The 20668-nt window shown below is 44.2% G+C and overlaps 1 protein-coding gene across 1 annotated transcript; it reads left to right on the top strand.

Annotated features, from left to right (window-relative positions):
• Positions 1-2127: 2127 nt before the first annotated feature.
• Positions 2128-5731, top strand: LOC138504826 (beta-1,3-galactosyl-O-glycosyl-glycoprotein beta-1,6-N-acetylglucosaminyltransferase 3-like). The gene has a single exon (XM_069625275.1). The coding sequence runs from the start codon at positions 2294-2296 to the stop codon at positions 3623-3625; it is 1332 nt and encodes a 443-aa protein (XP_069481376.1). The 5' UTR covers positions 2128-2293; the 3' UTR covers positions 3626-5731.
• The last annotated feature ends 14937 nt before the right edge of the window (positions 5732-20668 follow it).

Raw genomic sequence — 20668 nt, 5'->3', positions numbered from 1 at the left:
GAATGCTGTCATCGTCCAAAAGGGTGTTGGATTCTCCCGTTCTTTAGGCTGTCCTGGGTTGCTGCCATTTTAGCCGCTTTCTGTACCTTTGCTGGTCTGGTGTTCAAATCCCTGGGTGAGTGGATCTGATAAACAACACCTGAAAAGAAGGGCTGTACTCACCGGGTTGTTTCTTCCTTCCTAAACCATCTTTGCAGAAACGCCACTGTGATTAGTTCCCTGGGCTGCTGGATTATTCAGGATACTTCCCTTCAGGGCTACCCCTGGTTGACGATCCCTGTAGTTGTCCTTCTACTGCTACTGGGTCTTGAACCTGCCACTGTAGCTCTTCTTGAGGGACTCCTCATCCTGTCGATAAAGGAAGTATTATTGATAGAACTGTTTTCCACTGCACCATTTGCTTCATTTGCAAGCAGGCCTGCAGCTCTCAATGCAAAATCGTAGCTCTGCCAGTCTTAATCATATGTCGCTGTTTGAGGCCGGCAGGACGAATATACCTTCTTATACAGTCATTAACTGAGGGCCTCCCAGGCGTAGAAAGCGTTGACTTTACTAAAAGCACAGCTAGAGACCTTTTAGTATCGGAGAGGAAGAGCAAGAATGGACAAAGATGAAGGTGAAACTAAATATTGAATATACAATGAGGAACATGGAGAGTTGGGAGGAGGTAGCATTTCTTTGGCAGGCCACAAGTTACGACATGATAGTAACCTCACAGGAGGAAACATCAAGAAGCTCCAGATCCTGATCTGGTCCTGATTGAGGCCATGACGAATATACATGCAGCAAAACTGTTGTTTTCTTTCTATTATGCTGCCTTTATTCGTGCTCTTTTAAAGTCTGTATCAGTGATGGGGCATGCATTATTTAAGTATTATTTAATTACAAATATGTGATCAGTACATTTTAAAAACCTTTTTGTAATGAATTTGAAACTGTATGTCAGGTTAAATGTTGACATACAGACATGTGGTTGATATATTACATTGACTTGGTATTTGATTTGAGGCATGCATTGCTCTTTCAGTAACGCTAACCTCAGGCTGCATAGAAGGATGTCCTCACTAGTATATTTTGTAAAGTATCAAATCATTTGAGTGGACTAGACCATTGCATTTTTATATCACTATTTCCATCAGAACTAGCCTTCTGCAGAAAATAAGACAACTCTCTTCAATGTCCATTAGGGACTCTTTCTCATTTGGTGAGACAACATGTTTTAGATCTCATGTACATTTTGTGGGATTTTATGTCAGACAATATTTGTGCATTCTAATAGCTTGTGCACTTTTACATTTGATCTGCTTCAGGGCAAGGTTTTCCTTAGCTGTCTTTCCTTCACCCTTTCTTAAACCATCTCTAAAGGCATTCACCAGCAATAAAGATAGTCATATTCAAGATTCGGATAATAGACCTAGATTTGCACATTCTAGTCCCTACTAGTAAGCATTCTCCTATGGTATTTTTAGCAGTGTGATTTTCAAAGAATACATTTGATCCTCATTACATGTTTGGTGGTATCCCGCGGGTAAATCTGGTGGGATACCACCAAACAGTAATACTGTTACCACCACTTGTTCTGCCGGAATTGCGCGCAGATTATGAGTGGCAGTAAGTGCTGGATTTCCCCATCCCATGGAGTCCCATATGACTCCATGGCGGGTATTGCCAGTATTACTGAGATCAGTAATACTGGCCTTTTTGGGCGGCGTGGTCAAGGAATTACTGGCAGCTTGGAGTTGCAGGTAAATCCGGCCACCCCACCATCAAACTTGGAGTGTCCTGGTGTTGTAATGTGCCACTTTGCAGTAACACTGACACATTATTACCGCACCGGCACACTCATAATGAGGCCCTGTAGATGAATTTGAGATTGTTTGAAAAAGGGCATAGCCAAAGTCAACAGTTGACAGTTGATGTTTGATCCTGGTCCATTGTGAATGTCATGACAAGTTCCTTCGGCCAAAGGAAATATAAATAGTACGCTAAGAACCCAGCAAACTATGGTTGACTGATTTACTATTGTTCTCCTCCTCTGCTTTTTTTCAGTGTGTGACTTCAGTGTTTGTTGTCTCGAACAGGAAAATGTTACAGATGATGGAGTTATTTCTTGAGTGTGCCATCATTGCCTGCACCCTGACAGTATTGCCAGACTTGCTCTAAACGTAGCGTAGGCTGGGTGTCGCAGACGCTGATTCAAAGTTTCTATTTAACCCGCACAGCAGCAGTTAATATTCCAAAGTTGCCTGTGGTTTTTCTGGGAGACACAGACATTTAATGGGGAATTCCTGCTATGACTATGAAAATCAGAATGTCCTGGGAGAGGGTGCGCAAATGTCACATTCGTCACCTTGTGGTGCTGGCATGTTTGCTTGGGAGTGCTATCCTCGTGCTGAAAACCCAACCTTGGAGTGGAGACTGTGACCAGAAGAATCTTAAAAGAAGTCATACAGTGAGGAAACACTGCATGGATCAATTACACACATCCCTGGAATTAACGTTTGGAGGTGAAATTGACTGCCCCAAAATTATCCAGGGTGAGAAGAACGCTGTGAAACAAGCCATATTAGGAAAACTACTGGTTAAAAATAAAAAGTCAGGTGTTATGGAAAATAGCTACCTGAATTGGACCAAGGATTGCAATGCATATAAGGTAAGAAGGAGATTTATTTATTTTCCACTGAGCCGAGAAGAGGAGGACTTTCCAATCGCTTACTCCATGGTCATTCATAACAATATTGAAATGTTTGAAAGACTGTTACGAGCGATTTATACTCCTCAGAACATCTATTGTGTCCATGTGGATAGAAAGTCTCCTGAAATATACCAACGCGCAGTTAGATCTATCGTCTCCTGCTTCGAAAATGTGTTTGTGGCCTCCAAACTGGAAAGAGTGGTGTACGCAACTTGGTCGAGGGTCCAAGCTGATCTGAATTGCATGGAAGACCTGCTGAAAAGTGGAGTGCAGTGGAGATATCTCATAAACACCTGCGGCACTGACTTCCCAATAAAGACCAATGCTGAGATCGTCAGAACTCTTAAGGTGCTCGATGGAAGAAACAGCCTAGAGTCTGACAGAACAACGAAGAGGAAGAAGATGCGATGGCAATTCCACTATACTAGCAATCATTTCATCGTCAAAACAAAGACTGAGAAACGCCCTCCTCCCATTAGCTCTCCGATGTTTGCGGGCAGTGCCTATTTTATTGTCTCAAGACGCTTTGTACAATATATATCAGTGGATCCTACAGTGCAACAACTAATGCAGTGGGAAAAGGACACATACAGCCCCGATGAACATTTATGGGCAACCCTGCAGCGAATGCCTGGGGTCCCCGGCTCCACACCACACAATGCAAAGTATGACTTATCGGACATGAATGCCATAGCCAGGCTGGTGAAGTGGAAATTCATGGAAGGAGATGTCAAGAAAGGTGCTCCTTATTCCCCGTGCACGGGTGTTCACCTACGAAATGTGTGTGTGTTTGGGGCTGGGGATTTGAAATGGATGATTCGACAGCCTCATTTGTTTGCGAACAAGTTCAACCCTAAAACGGACAACTATGCCATTCAATGCTTGGAATCATATCTGAGAGACAAAGCTCTATCGGAAATGGAACTCTAAGAGCACAGGATCCTGGTTGGCCATCAACTGGTGTATCAAGAGCAACTTTGTTACTGTTTGCTTCCTAGAAGCCTACTTTTAATTTACGTCCACAGCAAGCATTGACGAGGAAAGCGTACACATACAATGCTGGATGCAAATGCTTTGGCAAACGCTTCCTCACCACAGGCAATTCCTAAGGGTATTTTGTGTTGAATGGATAGTGCAGGTGACCAATAAGGTTCTGCCTGAAATACTTTTTGTTTGTAGATGGACTGGAATGATTCTCGGTGGGATTGCAAATGGTTGAGAAGAATTGACTCGAACTTATCGATCCAAAGCGTTTTGCTTTTTGCATAAGTAGGTACAACAATGCATCGGGGGCCAATCTCCGTTCCAGTATGAGGCATATGATAGGTTTGTCAATGGGATCCAATGTACACTGTTGAGAGTATCAGGTGAATGCGGCAGTGAAACAGAAATAGGTGTACGATCGCCACGTATGTATTTTGTCTTTGACATTTGCCCTAGAAGCTACTAGAAAGAATGGACACATGTATGCTCTTCTTAAGGCGCAGAGACTAAAACTCCCTGTGCCTGGATCGGCAATGTGGGATAAGGAGTCTGATAAATGGTTATGCTAATATCTGGATCGCCGGTGTATCCTTTGTAAACTCTGTTAGATTCTTTAGACTGGTTATCTTAAACTTTTTTAACAGTATGCTTAAAAAATCAATGAATCCTTGTCAAGACCAGGATGAAATCGTTCGGACCAGAAATTATCGCTTGGCACACAGTCTTGCATTGGGTACTGTGGTTTGCCAGATTAAGATTGCGTTCGCTCACCAGACCAAGGTTTGCTGTTTTTTTGTTGTTGCTTACAGTGCATTTGTCCATAGCTACACACTGAGATGTTCAGTTGCTGGACTTGGTGCTCTCACTACTGCAAAACCTTAACACCATGGTGGAAGAATGAGGCTGGAGGATATTGGGCACTTGCACAGTTAAGGGCGTATTTGTGCAGAGAGATAATCTAGTGAATATTTTGTATTTTACTCGTGTCCCAAGGTCACTCTTGAGTAGCTTTACTATTCCCTGGGCTTCTGCTCCTCCTTACCGAGCATAGTGTTAATGTTGTGCCTCGTGCCACTGACATCAAATGTTATCCCGATCTGCTAAAAGAATGCTCTTTCCAGCAAACCATGAACTACAGAGATTCTGAGAGTATTGCAAGGCAGAGCTGTTTGTCAGGAGTCCTAAATCGATTTCTAGACGTGAAACGGTTGAAAGTCTGCTGTCATATCTTACATTTATGATTGCAGACTATGTGGAAAGCACCGGGATATACTACCAAGCAGGAAATGGACATTCTAAAGAGGATCGGTTCCATGAGATATAAATTATTGATGCTTTTCAGAAAAAAAGTGGTTAACTGCTTATTTTTTTAAATGTACTTGTATCCCTATAAGTACAAATATGTATTAAAATGTGCAGAACCCTCAAATGACATGATGTTTCGGGAACCGGATACGTATTGGTGTACAGGGTTCTGTCCAGTTCACAGAGCCACTTGGAATGCCTCCAGGTCCTCGAGTGATATTGTTCAAAGTAAACTAATGCAACACAATCTACTTGGATAATCTCATCAAGAGGCTGGATGGACTACGGACAAGAGGCTGGATGGACTACGGCCAAGAGGCTGGGTGGACTACGGACACGTCCGAACCATACACCCATCCATATGTTTGGCATAAAAACATCTTACCATATTACTCAAACCTTGAAGGCTCCTCAACAGCACCCAATCAAAGGTGGCTCTGATTCGAAAGTCTTCTGAGATACCTTTGCATATTAATTTTATAATTATTTATTGGAAATGAAATGGGCATCGACAAGAAGCACTGAAGAAAGGGTGCATTGATAGCTAGTGCCACCCGAGTGCTCGGTGCTTTACAGATCGTTACAAAGTCATGATATAGTTGTTAATACATTAAATCTGTGGACGATGGAGAAGGATTTTGAAACAGAAAGACAGACGAGACAGAGTGCGACTGCTTACAGATATATGATATGATATGATATGACATAACGCGCCTATACACAAGTGTTTCAAGGTGCGATGAGGCAAGGGAGGGGGAGCAGAGGGAAGACAGACAACGATCTTACTAGGCCAGGTGTCATTCAAATCGTGCAAGGGAAGGGGGAAAGAAAAGTGCGGGGGGGGGGGGAAGTGCAGTACATGGGATAATAAAATAATAACATCAATCCAGTGGTGATGGTTGTTGGGGATCATTGGTGGGGGGGGGGGTGAAAGTATTCCCAGATGCTGATGCTCCCACGCTCCTGACAGAGAAAGTGGTTATTTTTCCCCAAAACTTAATTTTAATTTTAATCAGAACATATTGAAATCCAACTAAGGTACATGGACTGGTGTTAGATAAAAGCAGTACAAAGTAGCCAATGTGTAATAGTCCATTGCTTAGAAAGAAGCCCCCCATTTAACGTGCTGTTAGCTATATTCCCTTCACATCCTGCAAAGCCACTCAATACACACAGGCCCATCTTAAACATCTTGGAGCACCTTTTGTATGGGGGCGTAATGTTAATGGAAGGCATGAAAGCCTTGCATAAGGCTTTTAAGACTTCCATTAACTGGAGAGGAGGGGTCTAACGCAACTTGCAGATTTGCCGTCTTTCATCCTCTCCACCATACAAATGGTCCAGCATTTGCACGGTAGAGATTTTCATGCCAGCGCAAATGCTGGAGATCCCTGTGGAGTCCATCGGCTTAATGCACCAGCATAAAGCAGGTGGACTGCATAGGGAACCATTGTAAATGCTGACTGCTGTGCTTGCATGTCGGACAGGGTTTACCTGTACGTGTGAGTGCCGCTTGCCATGCGAACATGGCAAGTGGTGCTCACAATTAAAAGTAAACACTGTATGGCATGCTGTTTACTCACTCTGCATGGTGGAGTGCAATGTGCAGGGCATAAGGTAGCGTACGCATGTGTATTTGGCGGCATGGAGCTACCCACATCTATGTCAACACATAACGGCTCCCCACCGCCAAATTACTCTTTTTATTAAAATAAGCTCCCTTGTATGCATCAGAGAATAGAAAGTGCTGAAGTAGAGAAGGCTTAAGCATGCAAGAATCATGAGAATGACAAAAGGTCATGTCATGAGAAATGTATACATTGTCAATTAGAAATCCAGGAAGAAAAATAGCAGGAAACGGGCCTTTTCCTAATATGCACCCTGTCTCAGGAACAAGCAAGCAATTGAGATGAGACTGGCTCCCTTCATCCCAAACTTCAGAATGCCCTGAACACCCTGCTCTTCAAAGAACATCTCACCAATCGCTGTTGTGCCGCTCCTGCCACTATTATCGTAATATCTGTTCAATGGCCGCGGGTAGAGACCATCCAGAGACATGATATGCTGGTGAGATTTAAGCCAGTGGGACACACATCTCCTTCTTAGCATGTCTTTCAGAAGGGGAAAACTAGGGGTGTGCACATTTTTTAATTCTGCCTGTGGAACTGTGTGAGGCTGCCAACTTTGCAACTGAAGTTGAGAAGAAGTTAAGTTAAATCTCCTACAAATAACAAAGTTGTGAATTGAAATCAAACGTTTCAGCATTACTTCTTTTAGGATATGTAAAGCCATACACTTATAACAAATATGTGTGTGCGTATATATCATAAACACCAGAACGACAAGTTGTTGGACTCGGGCAGGCACTCTCAGCAAAGAACAACCACTCGGTGAAAACACCAACATGCATCCTAGACAAGCAGGAAACAAGCCAAATATATAAATCAGTGGAAAAACAAGATTTTTAAAAAGGTATGGTTGCTAGTATATAAATGTAAAGACTATGAATACAGGGCAGGCCAACGTTAAACCCTAACCCATTACTACACACTAAATATAGCATAAAGCAAATCAAACATTAACACGAAACAAACGTAGCATTGTTCAAACTCACCTGTTTTTTGGATGGCTGGTAATATAAGATCTGATTGTAGGTTTATATTTTGAGGTCATTCAATATAGCGTGTAAAGAATTTCTATTTATTTAGATGGTAATGGCGATGTGTTTTTGGAATTTATTGTAACTGTTTCTGCATGTTCTTGGTGTGTATTGGTACACCTGGGTGTAGACCTCGTTTTTGTACTTTGTCATTTGTGAGTGCGAGTTAAGGGTCCAGCGAAGTCCAGTTTATTGTATGTTATGTTTAATGTTAATGTTGGTTTTACTTTATGTTCAGGGTTTAGACCAGGCTAAACCTCAATGCTCGCATTCCCAATATTTATAGACTTTATACACTTAAGTGATAAGTGATCTTAACTTTGAAAAAACATTTCCACTGAATTTTAAGGATGAATAGCAAGATTTGTACCGAATTTTGTTGTTAGATTAGTGTTCTGTATGGCGGATCATGTGCGTTTCAGTGTCAATTGAATTTTTTGGTATGATATATATTTCATTTTGTTCCTCCGACCCTTCTGTGCATGTATTTGTTTTAATTTATGTTAACATTCGTGTAACGCCAAGACCCACAGGTATCACACCATTTGTACAGGGTAGTAACAGAGTAAAAAAAAAAATACAGATCATTAAGATAGTAAGAAGTAATATGGGCAAAGTAGGAGACAGTTCATGTTTAAGGTGTTAGTCATACTTATTGAATAACCAAGTTTTCAACAGTCGCTTGAATGCTGGGTAGAAGGGCTCATTTCTTTAGTGTGGAGGTAAGGAGTAATATAGGGTGGGGGCTGTGGTGCTGAAACAAACCCCTCCTGCTCTGGCTAGTTTAAAGCGTGGAACAGCTAGGGTGAGTTGTTCAGAGGAGTGGAGTGAGCGACAGAGCTGTTTCTTTGTGATGCAATGGTTCAAGTACATGGGGGCTTCATTCTGTGCTTTTATTGGTAGCCAATGGACTTCTCATCGAGTTGCAGAAATGTGGTCCGCTGTGCAGAGACCCAGAGCCGCACGGAGGGCTTTGTTTTGGAGCAGATGTAGCTTAGCTAAATTGGATGTGGGTATGCCCCTGAGTAGGGCATTACAATAGTCTAGTTTGCTCAGGATAATGACTCCGGAGAGCGTGAGGAAGTTATTGGGGCTCAGGTATTGTCTACTTAATGAGATAAGTTTGGCGGTGTAGGAGGTTGAAGATGCCAAAGCATTGATATGCCTCGTCGTGGTTAATACTGCATCAAGGTAGACCCACAAGGTTTTGCCATGCTTGAGGACAGGAATGGTAGAGCCGTCAATGGTGAAGGTGGCCTAAGAGGGGTTGAGGGCTTTGAGGTGAGCGGGTGAGCCTGCAATGAGTAACTCTATCTTCTCATCATTAAGGCAAAGGTTATCGGTAGCCATCCATCCAAGACTGTATGATGCAGAAGACATTGTTAATGGTGTTAGAGTTGTCAGTGTATTTGCAGGAAAGGGGGATGAGAATGTGTGTGCCGTCCACAAGGTTGGTGTAGGTGATGCTTAAGGTGTCAGGTATATCAAAGAGGGGTTTAGTGTAGGTGTTATAGAGGGTTGGGGAAAGCCAAGACCCATGCAGGACACCAATAGGGACAGGGATGGGGTTGACTGAGTGGTTGTCAATGAAGACTCTGGAGGTAATGTCACTTAGGAAGGATATGACCCATCGGACTGCCTCGGGTGAGAAATGGAAGATCCCGGAAAGGTTTTGGCAGAGTAGGTTGGGGTCTCCAAGATCAAATGCAGCAAGGAGGTCTAGTTCGAGGAGGATGGCAGCATTGCCAGCATCTCTAATGCTGTCAAGTTGCATTTTTAGATCGATAAGGGCTGTTTCAGTACTGTTTCGGTTGGAAGCCAGATTGGCTGACGTTAAGGAGAGAGTGTTGTTCTAGGAATTGCTGCCATTGTAAGTAAGCAATGCGGTCTAGGATTTTGAGGAGGAAGGGTACTTTGGTAATTGCCTGTAGTTGGTAGGTAATGTCGGGTACAGGGAGGTTTTTTAGTAAGGAGGGGACCCAGGCTGCTTTAATAGTTGTGGGTATTTCGCATGAATTGAATGAGGAGGTAACACATTCTGTAATGATGGGGGTAAGGCTGGGGGCGCATAGCTTTACGATCTTGGCAGGGTGGGTATCTCCTTTGCATTTGGAGGGTTTGAAGGCCTGGATGGTATTCAGAACAGACGCTTGGGATACAGGTTGAAAGGAGAAGCTAGGGACTGCCTCCAAAGGTACGGGGGCTAGAATTGGGTGGTATTTTGGTGGACCGATGTGTAGGTTTGGCAGTAAGTAGGGCTTTCTTAGTCGTTATTTTGTTACAGAGTAGATTGATTTTGGTAATTAGAGCAGTTTGTATAGTGGTGCACCACGCTTTGTCAGGCTGAACTAAGGACGTTTGTGCACAAGGATTTTCTAATTTGCCCAAGATGGCAAAGAGTTCCTTGGTGTTGGAGCTTGCCGTGCTAATTATGTTTTCATAGACGGCAGCTTTAGTCGCAAAACTAGTGGCCTTGTATGTCTTGGAAGTGGTGGCGAGTAGGGAGGCAGTCTTGGGGGTGGGGTGTTTCTCGTATAGATGCACAATGGCTCTTTTCTGCCTGTGGAGTAGAAATAGTTCATCTGTGAACCAGATATTAGTGGGTTTGAAAGGTTTCAGAGATTGGTTTTTGAAGGGAGCATGTTGATCTAGCTTGACTAGGAGGCTGTCGTGGCAGTGGTTGGCGAGAGCTGCAGGGATCTTGCAGTTGGGAGGCTGTGTTTCAATGAGAGTGATCAAGGTGGGTTTAAGAGTTTCATAAGTTAGCTTCTGAGTGCTTCTCACTAGGATTTGGATTGGTCGTGGTTGGGTGTTGTTGTTTGGGTGGTTCAAATGATGTATTTTAAATTCAGTCAGATGGTGATCGGACCATGTGACTGGGCTGATGAGAGATATGGCGATGGTCGAGTTGGTTGTAAGTATCCAGTCCAGGGTGCATCCTTTCATGTGGGTAGGGGCAGAGACAAGTTGTGAGAAGTTCATTTCGTGGGGGGCTTGGACCACAGTGGTAGCTTCTTGATCAGTGGGATCATTGAAACCCAGAATGAAGTCACCTAAAATTATGCATTTGGGGTTGGTGTGAGGAAGGGTGTTATGAGGAAGGGGGTTTCAGAGTCAGGTGAGCTGGAAAGCATTGGGTTGACGTTAAAGCAGAAGAATGGTGAAAGATGTCTGGGGATTAGTCTTAAGTTCAGTAATAGCGTTTAATATCCCTCAGTAGGAGGGAGAGGAAGGGAGCAGATATGGAGGTCAGATTTACAGATGATGGCAACACTACCACCAATGGCGTTGGCACGGTTGGTTCTGTGGATTCAGTAGTTTGGGGCGAATAGCAATGCTAAGCATAGGGCTTGAGGCACTATGTAGCCAAGATTCAGTGATGGCTAGTAGGTCAATTTGCTCGTCAGTCGTGAGCATTGATAGCGTGGGCACCCAGGGATCTGATGTTGATAAGGACACAATTAAGTGGTTTGTTCTGGGAAGTAGGAGGGGTAGGTCAGCATATGGACTCATGGTAGGGGGAAGGTATATGGGTGGTGGTGGTTGTGAGGTCCTACTGAATAGCCTAAGCAGTCTGAGGTTGGCTGTGATAGGTTAGTAGAGCTGTTGGAGATAAACAGGGTGCTGAGACATTCTAGAGCTGAGGTTGTGTAATGTTAGGGCTTCTGAGAGGAGAGAAGTAGTTATCATGTGTTTAAATCTTTTTCGAGGGACAGAGAAGGTGGCAGGGCACTCACAGACTTGGGTGGCATGGGTGGCAGGGCACTCATGGGCTTAGGTAGTGTAGGAGGCATGGCACTCTTGGGCTTAGGTAGCGCACTTGTGGATTTATGTAGCGCAGGTGGCAGGGCACTCACGGGTTTAGGTAGTGCAGGTGGCAGGGCACTTGCGGGTTTAGGCAAGATTGTGTTTGCTGGCGACTGTGATGACTTGATGTGCACCGGTGAGAGTATGCAATGCTAAAAAGCTCGACGATGTTAGGGCAGGTCGGGCAATGGACGGAACTGATTGATGAAGTGTGTGCAGGTGAGAGAGAGGGTTAGAGCAGTGTTTGGTACTGGGCAGATATATCGTGAGTGGAGGCTGGATGCAAGGGATGAAGCTGAGATACAGCAGACAGACAGACATAAGCTTGTATAAGTTATCATGGAGGGGCCGCCGAATGTTAGGCATTTTCTGGTGGGCAGCGTGACAGAGAGGGAGCATGGACCAGAGATTTGAGCCCAGGCCTCCAGGCCAAGACAAGTCCCGACAGGAATTGGCCTTGCTTCTGGGCCTCCCTGAGCTGGGCCTGCCGGCTCTTGTTACTGGCAGCAGATAGGCCGATACTGGGCCAATCCCAATGCAGCTGAGGCGGGAGCTGTGCAGAGGCACTCAGGAAGAGCTCTCCAGAGCACATGGTGGTGGCCATCTTGGACAGAGTACCTTCTCCTTCATTTTCATTGGATTCAGCACAAGTGGGAGCTTTGTTTTGTGCTGTAAAGGGTTGCATGTAGAGCAGCCCTACTATGTGCGGCCAGTAACCTTGTGCATTTCACAGAAATCTTTTCATTTTTAAGGTATGCTAGTCATTTCGTTTTGTCCTTTTCACCCATCTGCGCATGTACGGCAACTTTACTCTATGTCAAGTGTGGCAGATAAGCTTGTGTGCTCCGTGGAATATTTTTAATTTTTCAGTCTGTTTTTCATTTCGAGGCCTGCAGGTGTTTTTGTACTTCCTTGCCGTTTATTTTTCAATCTTTTTTTCCCTCTATACCTTCTGCGCATGTAAGCTGACCCTACAGCATGTTGAGTGCGGCTGATCATCATGTGTGTTTTTCAGAATTGTTTTAATTGGGTTTATATTTTAATTTCAATTTGTTCCTCCGTTCCCATTGCACATGTCACTTTGGCGGTATATTTTAATTTTAGTTTGTTCATCCGATCCTGCTGCCGTAGCCTGGCAGCATTGCTGCATGTTGAGTGTGGCTGATCATCTTGTGTATTTTGCTGAATTTTTTTATTTGGCTTTACATTTTAATTTTAGTTTGTTCCTCCGATCCTGCTGTGCTTGAATGGAAGCCCTACTCTTTGGTGAGTGTGGAAGATTGGCTTGTGTGTTCGTGGAATATTTTTCATTTTAGACAGTTTTTTATTTCAGGGCCTTCAGGTGTTTTCATGCTACTGGGCAGTTTATTTTTCAATCCTTTTCGTCCCACTGTAACATCTGCTTAATGCTTTAAGTGGGCCGGGGACAACCGGGGCTGGGCCCCAGCAGTCTACAAAAGATAGGGCTGAGCTGGGGCCCTGCAGGGGCCCCCGGTCCCACCACACCAAGGCGGGAAACATTATCCAGCCAAAGCCGCAAGAGGAGATGCGCCCACCAGTTTGAGCGACGCTGTGGCTGGCTGGCACGTCTGTCAGTCACCGTAACTTCTTCTTGAGACTCCTCGCCACAGGGATCAGAAGAGGAAGTTATCGTCCTTTTGTTTGCCCACCCCCTCCCCAGGTCCCTGATGCGTCTTTGACCCTCAGCGAACCTGTGGACTCTATGCCATATTTCTATGTTTAAAAAAGATGGCTTGAAAAGTACACAAACCATAGTAAGGTACACACACAAATATATAAATGCTATATAATTGTGTGCGTACCTTAGTATGCAGTTCAAAGAGGGGGAAGAGCACTTGGAGCTGGCGGTGGCCGTGCCTTACTGAAAAGTGTTCTGGCTGATTTTTTTGCACTTGCAGCCGGTTGGTAGAAACCATATGGCCTGTACTCTTTTTGTTGTTGTTTCTACTCATTTGGCGCTAGTACATTTCATCATATGTGTTTTACTCCGTTAACTCTGTTGAGTATAATAAGTAGGATCCACACAAAGTTCTTTAGTATTTCATTGGTGATTTATTGCAACTTTTCAAGGTTTAGGAGATGGTGCCGACACGTGTTTCGACCCTACGACAGGTCTTTATCAAGGCTCCCGTGTTTTAGCAATTCATTCATTGTTTTTTTAAAAGTACACCATTATTTGTGACATGTACAGTGTAATAAGTGAATCAGTGCGTGAGGTGAGTGGCATTTGTGGTTGGATTATATATTCCATTTACCATATACATTTAAATTGAGATTTATACCCAAATGTGGGTTGTAAGAAAAAAGATTGAATATTATTGCATTTGTACAGGCGTTATTGGAACAAAGAAAACATTTATAAAGTTGTTTATCAAACCACATCATCATTAGTATTTTCATATTGGTTAATCAAGAAACATGTATAGTGACGCATGCATTCATGCTTCATTAGATTATTTCAATGAATTGGAGAGAATGGGCACAAGGGAAGAATAGAGGGGAAAAAAGGAGTAGAGTGGGTGTTAGTTGTTAAGTCAGCAACTTGTTAAAATAACAACTTGAATGGAATACTGTCTCTGGCGTTGGTAATGGCTCAGAATCTCACCTGAATCGGTTATATATGTCGCAGCGCTTGTGTGTGGGCTGGAGTCCTCATAGGTTTTATACTCAACAGAGTAAACGGAGTAAAACACCTATGATGAAATGTACTAGCGCCAAATGAGTAGAAACACCAACCAAATCAAACAGAACCGTACCTTAGTATGGTTTGGGCACATTTCAAGCCGTGTTGAAGTACACAAACCATAGTAAGGAATGCAAACAGATACCTAAATGTAAGCATTTATATATGTATGTGCGTCCTTACTATGGTTTCTGTACTTTTCAAGCCATCTTTTATAAACATAGTTAAGTTGAATTTGTTACTCCGATACTGCTGCGCTTGGATGGCAGCCATACTGTATGTTGAGTGTGTCTGCTCATCGTGTGCGTTTTGCAGATATTTTTTATTTGGCAGTATATTTTCTTTTGAATGTTTTCCTCCGATCCTTCTTCGCATGTATGGCAGCCCTACTGCATGTTGGGTGTGGAGATCATCTTGAGCATTTTTGGGGATTATTTGTCATTCAGCAGTATATTTCTCTTTTCATTTTATCCTGCCGACTGTACATTACTGATTTGAGGTGTGTGTTTGGGGGGGGCAGGGTTTGTTGGCTGCATATGTTTGTGTGGTTCATAATATATTTTTCATTCTATTGAGGCCTCTGTGCCTAATGTTCATGCATGGATTTATCACTGCACTTTGACCTTAAAAGTGTGCCTGTGTGTGCATGTATCTGTATGGCTTGGAGGATGTTTTCATATAATTCTGTGAAATATTTTTCCTTTTTCTCAACATTTATCCTTTTGTTATATTCCTCCGACCCTTGTGTCCTTGACTATATAATGGGTGGATGGGGAGTGTTTTGGGACTGTGGATGTTGTTGTGCACTTGTAGACTATTTTCATTTTGCCGTAATATGTTTGATTTTTGTGTCTATTTTTCATTTTATTTTCTTCCTCCACTCATACTGTGCTTGTGTGGTGGCACTATTGTTGGTTGGTCTGGCAGACGACATTGTACGTCTTTTAGATTATATTTCATTTTGAAGTATATTTTTCATTTCGTTTTGTATCGCCTATCCTGCAGCGCTTGACTGAATAGGGTTGTGTGTATTTGTTGGAGGCTGCAGATGTTTTTGTTTGTTTTACTGCATATTTTTAACTCTGTTCCTCCGTGCCAACTATGGAGAACATGTGAGGCAGCAAAGGTAGAGACACCTTTATTTCCATAGTGCTGCATAGAAATGGGTCAGGAAACCAGCATAGTATCCCTGCCCCAAAAATGTGCCTGAAGCACAAAATCTTTAAGGTTTTAATATGGTTTTCCAAAATAAGCCCTGTTTATGATTCATTTAGTCAGGTAAATTAACAATGAATTTCTAACGGAGCATCCTTCGGCCTTGGAGGGCATGGGTTTACAGCACTATTCAAGATCTGCAAAATTCTGCTTACCTATTTGCACGGTACATACATCTTCTAGCTGACCTTTCATCAAAATGTAATGGTAGCTGAGTAAGTGCTCCCTGCCTATGTTCTTGCCCGGTCAGATTCCTAGGCCATTTACCCAACCTGACGCATAAACCAGTAGCAAGGCGTTGTTGGGCCCTCGCTGGATATTTCTAATTCCCCGGACGGAGCCTGACATTATAGATGCATTGGCTTATCGACTCATATGTGTGTGCCTACCTATCAGCATTCATTGTGCTCCACCTCCCTAATCATGGCAGCAGCTCATTGTGCCTGCCAAAATCATGGCTGTAGTTCAGCCCAGTCCATGGCTCATGTATGTCCAGTGTTTAAGAAAATACAGGTAGTTCTGACAATGTACATACACCCAAAGGGTACAGCCAGTGCCATGCAAAGTCCAGCCAGTTTCCTTGAGTCACGACCCAGTTGGGGGAAGCCGTGGAAGAGACAACACATTGGGGATGGGTCTATGGTATGGTCTAGTATAGAAGAAATTGTGGAGCAAACTTCGGACCAAAATTGCGACAGCCGCAGGCAGAACCAGATCATATGGATGTAGGGGGCTTGATCCGCACCACACCTAGGACAGCTGTACGAGAGATCACTAAACATATGGTGTAGTCTGTCTGGAGTGTGATGCTATCTATGCAACACCTTGAATTGTATTCATTTGAATCGTGAGTTATATGATACGTTGTGAGTGTGAGCACACATCCGGGACCAGCGTTCATCGGTGATCGCAACTCTGAGGTCTTCTTCCCACCTATGCCTTAGTTTAGTGAAGGAGGGGGCCGCTTTGGTCTGCAGTAGAGTGTAAAGTCGTGATACTTTCCCCTTAAAGGGATCAAAGGAGCACAGCTCCGCAATTATGGGTTTGTCAGGTGGTATTGTAGAGAAGTTGGGGTATCTGGTTTTGAGATTTTTCCACAGTGAGGAGTATTGCAGCCATGCCGAAGGCCTTCGTTTGAGGGGGATTGGGAGGTCTACCCATTCGAGGAAGTTGCCCTGCTCATAGACATCCCGGAGTGTCAAGAAGCCCTCATCAGCCCCGCAAGCTACAAAGGATTGTGGGACGTGTGGGACATCAGGGAAGAAGTTCCAGAGAGGGAGGTCCCTGTGGAAGGGGTGAGGTGTCTTCGCCAGTTTCCAGATCTTAGTGAGAGCCAAGGATGAACTGGCAACAGGGTTTGCTGAGTCTGGGTCAGCCGGGACGGGTTTGAGAACAAGGGAACCAATTATTTGGTCCGTTAGTTTCTCTAGCTGGACATGGGGGGGGGGTCGGTGGTGTTAAACCAGTGGGAAGCAAATTAGGACGGGGCTACCAACCAATACTTAGCAAAGTCGGGGGCGCCAAACCCGCCTAGCTCTATAGGAATGGTCAATGTTGTTAATTTGAGTCGGACTGCGCCGAGTGCAATAGGAAGGTGTTGGTTATGCGACGTAGCGATCGGAAGAAGTCATCGCCTGGCCACACGGGGAGATTAGTAAATCGGTAAAGGAGTTGGGGTAGTACCACCATTTTAAATATGCCTATCCGACCCGCTAATGAAATGGGAAGTCTAGACCAACTATTCGTTTTTGTGGCCAGGTTTGTGAGGTAATTCCGGTAGTTGTCTTCACGTAGCTTCACCGTTTGCCGGGAGACCACTACCCCAAAGTAAGTAATATTGGATTGGGACCATGTGAATCCTCCTAGGTCCGATGGGGGCTGTGTGCAGTCCGGAAGGGGGAACAGGACAGACTTGGAGCAATTTACCTTTAGCCCAGATATGTATCCAAAACGGACCACGTCCTCCAGGATTGGGGCAAGGTTGACTTCCGGGGAGCAAATATACAGCAGGGCATCATTGGCATACAGAGAAACAATATCGGCCTGACCCGCTGTATGCAAGCCTCTATGAGAGTGTGACTGGCGCATCATATCGGCAAAGGGTTCCATAGCTATGGTGAATATTAACGGGGAAAAAGGGCAGCCCTGTCGTGTTCCGCTAGCTATTTGGAAGGGGGAGGAGCACCTATCCTCAGTGCAGACCCTGGCCGATGGGCCGGTGTAGAGTAACTTAATCCATTTGCGGAAATTGGGACCAAATTTACACTTCTATAGGACTCGCAACAGATACTCCCATGACACTGAGTCAAATGCCTTCTGCATGCCTAGGGTGGCCGTTAACGCATGCACCTCCGGATCGATCCTACTGATCACATTAAAGAGTCTCCTCAGGTTCAAAGAAGTGGATCTGCCCGGGACAAATCCTGCTTGATCAGGATGAATGATGTGGGGCATGAATGAGGCCAATCGGGTGTCCAATAGTTTGGCATATATTTTGACGTTGCAATTAATAAGTGAAAGGGGGCGGTATGAGCTGCATTGGGTGGGAGTTTTGCCAGGTTTAAGAAGGACTGTTATCATTCCCTCTCAGAGCGTGGGGGGGAGAATACCCCTCTCACATGCCTCCTCCCACAGGGCCAGCAAATGTGGGACCAGGAGAGATTTGAATCGCTTATAAAAGTCAATGGGGGGCCATCCGGGCCAGGGGCTTTACCTGATGCCAACGATTCAATGGCCTCCGTGAGCTCTTCAGGAGTGAACGGTCTCTCCAGAGAAATGCAAGCATCAGTAGAAATGACCGAGAGAGGAAGGTTCTCTAAATAGGAGTACATTTCTGATATCTAGGGGGCCTCAACTTTGGAGTATAGGGAGGTGTAGAATGATAGAAATTTCAGGTTAATGTCTTGTGGTGAAGTGGCCAGTGTTCCATCGGGTCTCTCTATCGCTGGTATGTTGGGAGCTCCAAATTCTTAGCGTATCAACCTAGTGAGCAATCTGCCCGGGCGCTCTCCCTCGCCATATTTTCTTACCGAGTGAGGGCTGTCTAGGAACTTGACTTCCCGTTCAGCCAAGCTGCGGAATGTGTCTAGTTCTGACCTTAGTTGTGCCAATATTTCAGGGGATTGATCCAGGGCATATTTGGTCTCAAGGGTTGCTAGTGTCGACTCGCTACTGGTGATATCCGAACGGATTTCTTTCAGGATACCACACCCCTTGGAGATGGCAATACCTCTGATGTATGCTTTAAAAGATTCCCAAAGGGTGGCTTGTGATGACACCAAATTAGTGTTAACCTCAAAGAATTCCTCGATGGAGGACTTAATCTCAGATGCGAAGACCTGATCGAGTAGGGCAAGGGGCCAAATTCGGGCAAAATTGCTGGTAATTCCAGCACCAGCATTTTTAGCGGGCCGGGGAAACACAAGTTTGCCAGTGGGGGCCACGCATCTACCTCCAGGTCTGACCTACCGGTAGATCAGGACCCAACCAGTTAAAAAAATGTTGCAATTACCAGCACTGCTACTACCAGATGTGGTAATTGCTGCAATACCCTCTATAGAGTCCTGTGGGACTCCATGCAAAGGGGAGTTACCGGCATTCACGCTGCTCATAATATCCTGGTAATAATAATAATAATAATAATAATAATAATAATAATAATAATAATAATAATAATAATAATAATAATAATACCGGGAAATCAGGCGGCAGCAATGCTAATTCCATTTTGGTGGCATCCCGCCAGACTTACCAGTGGGATACCTGCAAACTCGGAATTAGGGTCCAAATGAGTCTCAAGGAGACACAGTAGCTTGTGCGTAAAACAAGAGAGTTCAGTCTCAAACCCAGGATCTCCAATTCCCAGAATACACTACATGGTAGTAGACTGGCCCACTGACCAGAATATATAACCAAAAAGGAATTCTAGCTCCCAAACCAGGGGAATCACCACACCCAGAAGAGACTGCAGAGCACTGTGGAGGCGCTAAACACAATCTAGGGAATTGAAAAATAGCACTGCATGATGCAGATGCAAACAAAATTCTGCTGGTCTGACCAAATTCCCAAATGCTACAAGAAACCATTAACTCATAAACTAATTCACTATCCTCAACCTATAATCAGATTATAGGGGGAATTAAAACTCATAAGAGTGATGGCCAATCCCAGGAGGGAATACAAGAGCACAGTCTCAAGAAGCAATTAGAGTCATCCATAGAAAACACCCCACAGCCTCCTGGGTATAAAGAGGCTGGGAAAATTCTTTCAGGGTCTTTTACCCGAGGAAGCAGACAGAAATGCTGATGGTGGGATATTTTATAATCGTTGGAAATTACATTGAGGGTGACTCAAAAAAAATTTGAAGGCACTAATCACCCCCAACATATTTTAGGACTGGTGCAATTTCATAAACAAACTCCAGTCCTGAAGTATTTGGGGAAAGTGTTGGATGGTGCCTTTAAAAATATCAAGCCACCCTCAATGTTATTTCCAGCATTTATATCACTGAATACGACTGCTGATGCTCCCTTGCTGGAGAGAAGAAGGCTCTAAGGACTGCTGCCTTGAGAGACAAACCTGGCTTAAGCATCTATCCTCTCTCTCTCTGTCATCTCATTCAGTTATCCAGAGTTTCTTCCCATCTGCTGTGTGTCTCCTCGTCTCATACTTCTAATATCTTCACACCACAGACACTCTAATCACCTACTCGCATTGGTCCACTCTACTTTGGTTTCTCCTTATTCCTCTTCTCTACATTCCCAGGATCTGACCGCTAGCCAAATGCTCTAGGGAGGGAGGGCTGCAAAATCCTCAGGTTGTCACTTTCTGTCTTATTGCCATTTGTCTATAAAGCTGTTTCCTGGGAAGTCAGTGGTCCCTTTCCTCCTTGTTTGGCAAATTGACTGACATTGTTTCTGCTTACCCCATGACTTGCATGCAACAAAAAATACCCTTTCCATGTTGATCTGTGAAGTTAAATGGAGGAACTTTGTCAAATGCACAATGCCTTGCCAGAAGTATGACAATTGTGCCTCCCACAGTGGCCTACTAGATGTCCCCACTGCAGAAGCGTGGTGCCCCATAACAGAAGCCTGGTGCCCCATAATCCAGAAAACACCTTTACAATTGGGGCTCATAGGAATAAGAGTGCTAAAAGTTCCCCGTACCCAACCCCAGTCTCTCTGCATGTGAAAGAATAATGTGCACGTACAGTGAATTGAAATGGAAACCAAGTAACAACCTGAACAATGGGTTTGTTGCATTCTTTTCTTTATCAACGCTGCTGAGAAAAACAGAG

Source organism: Ambystoma mexicanum, chromosome 11 (genome assembly GCF_040938575.1).
Source record: "Ambystoma mexicanum isolate Mex_15411 chromosome 11, UKY_AmexF1_1, whole genome shotgun sequence".
Classification (NCBI taxonomy): Eukaryota; Metazoa; Chordata; class Amphibia; order Caudata; family Ambystomatidae; genus Ambystoma; species Ambystoma mexicanum.
Note: the sequence above shows the minus strand (reverse complement) of the source record. Positions and strands in the feature narration are given on the sequence as shown.

Bases quoted from the DNA above. Each gene is read 5' to 3' on its own strand.
- LOC138504826 (XM_069625275.1), top strand. From the start codon at position 2,294: ATGACTATGAAAATCAGAATGTCCTGGGAGAGGGTGCGCAAATGTCAC.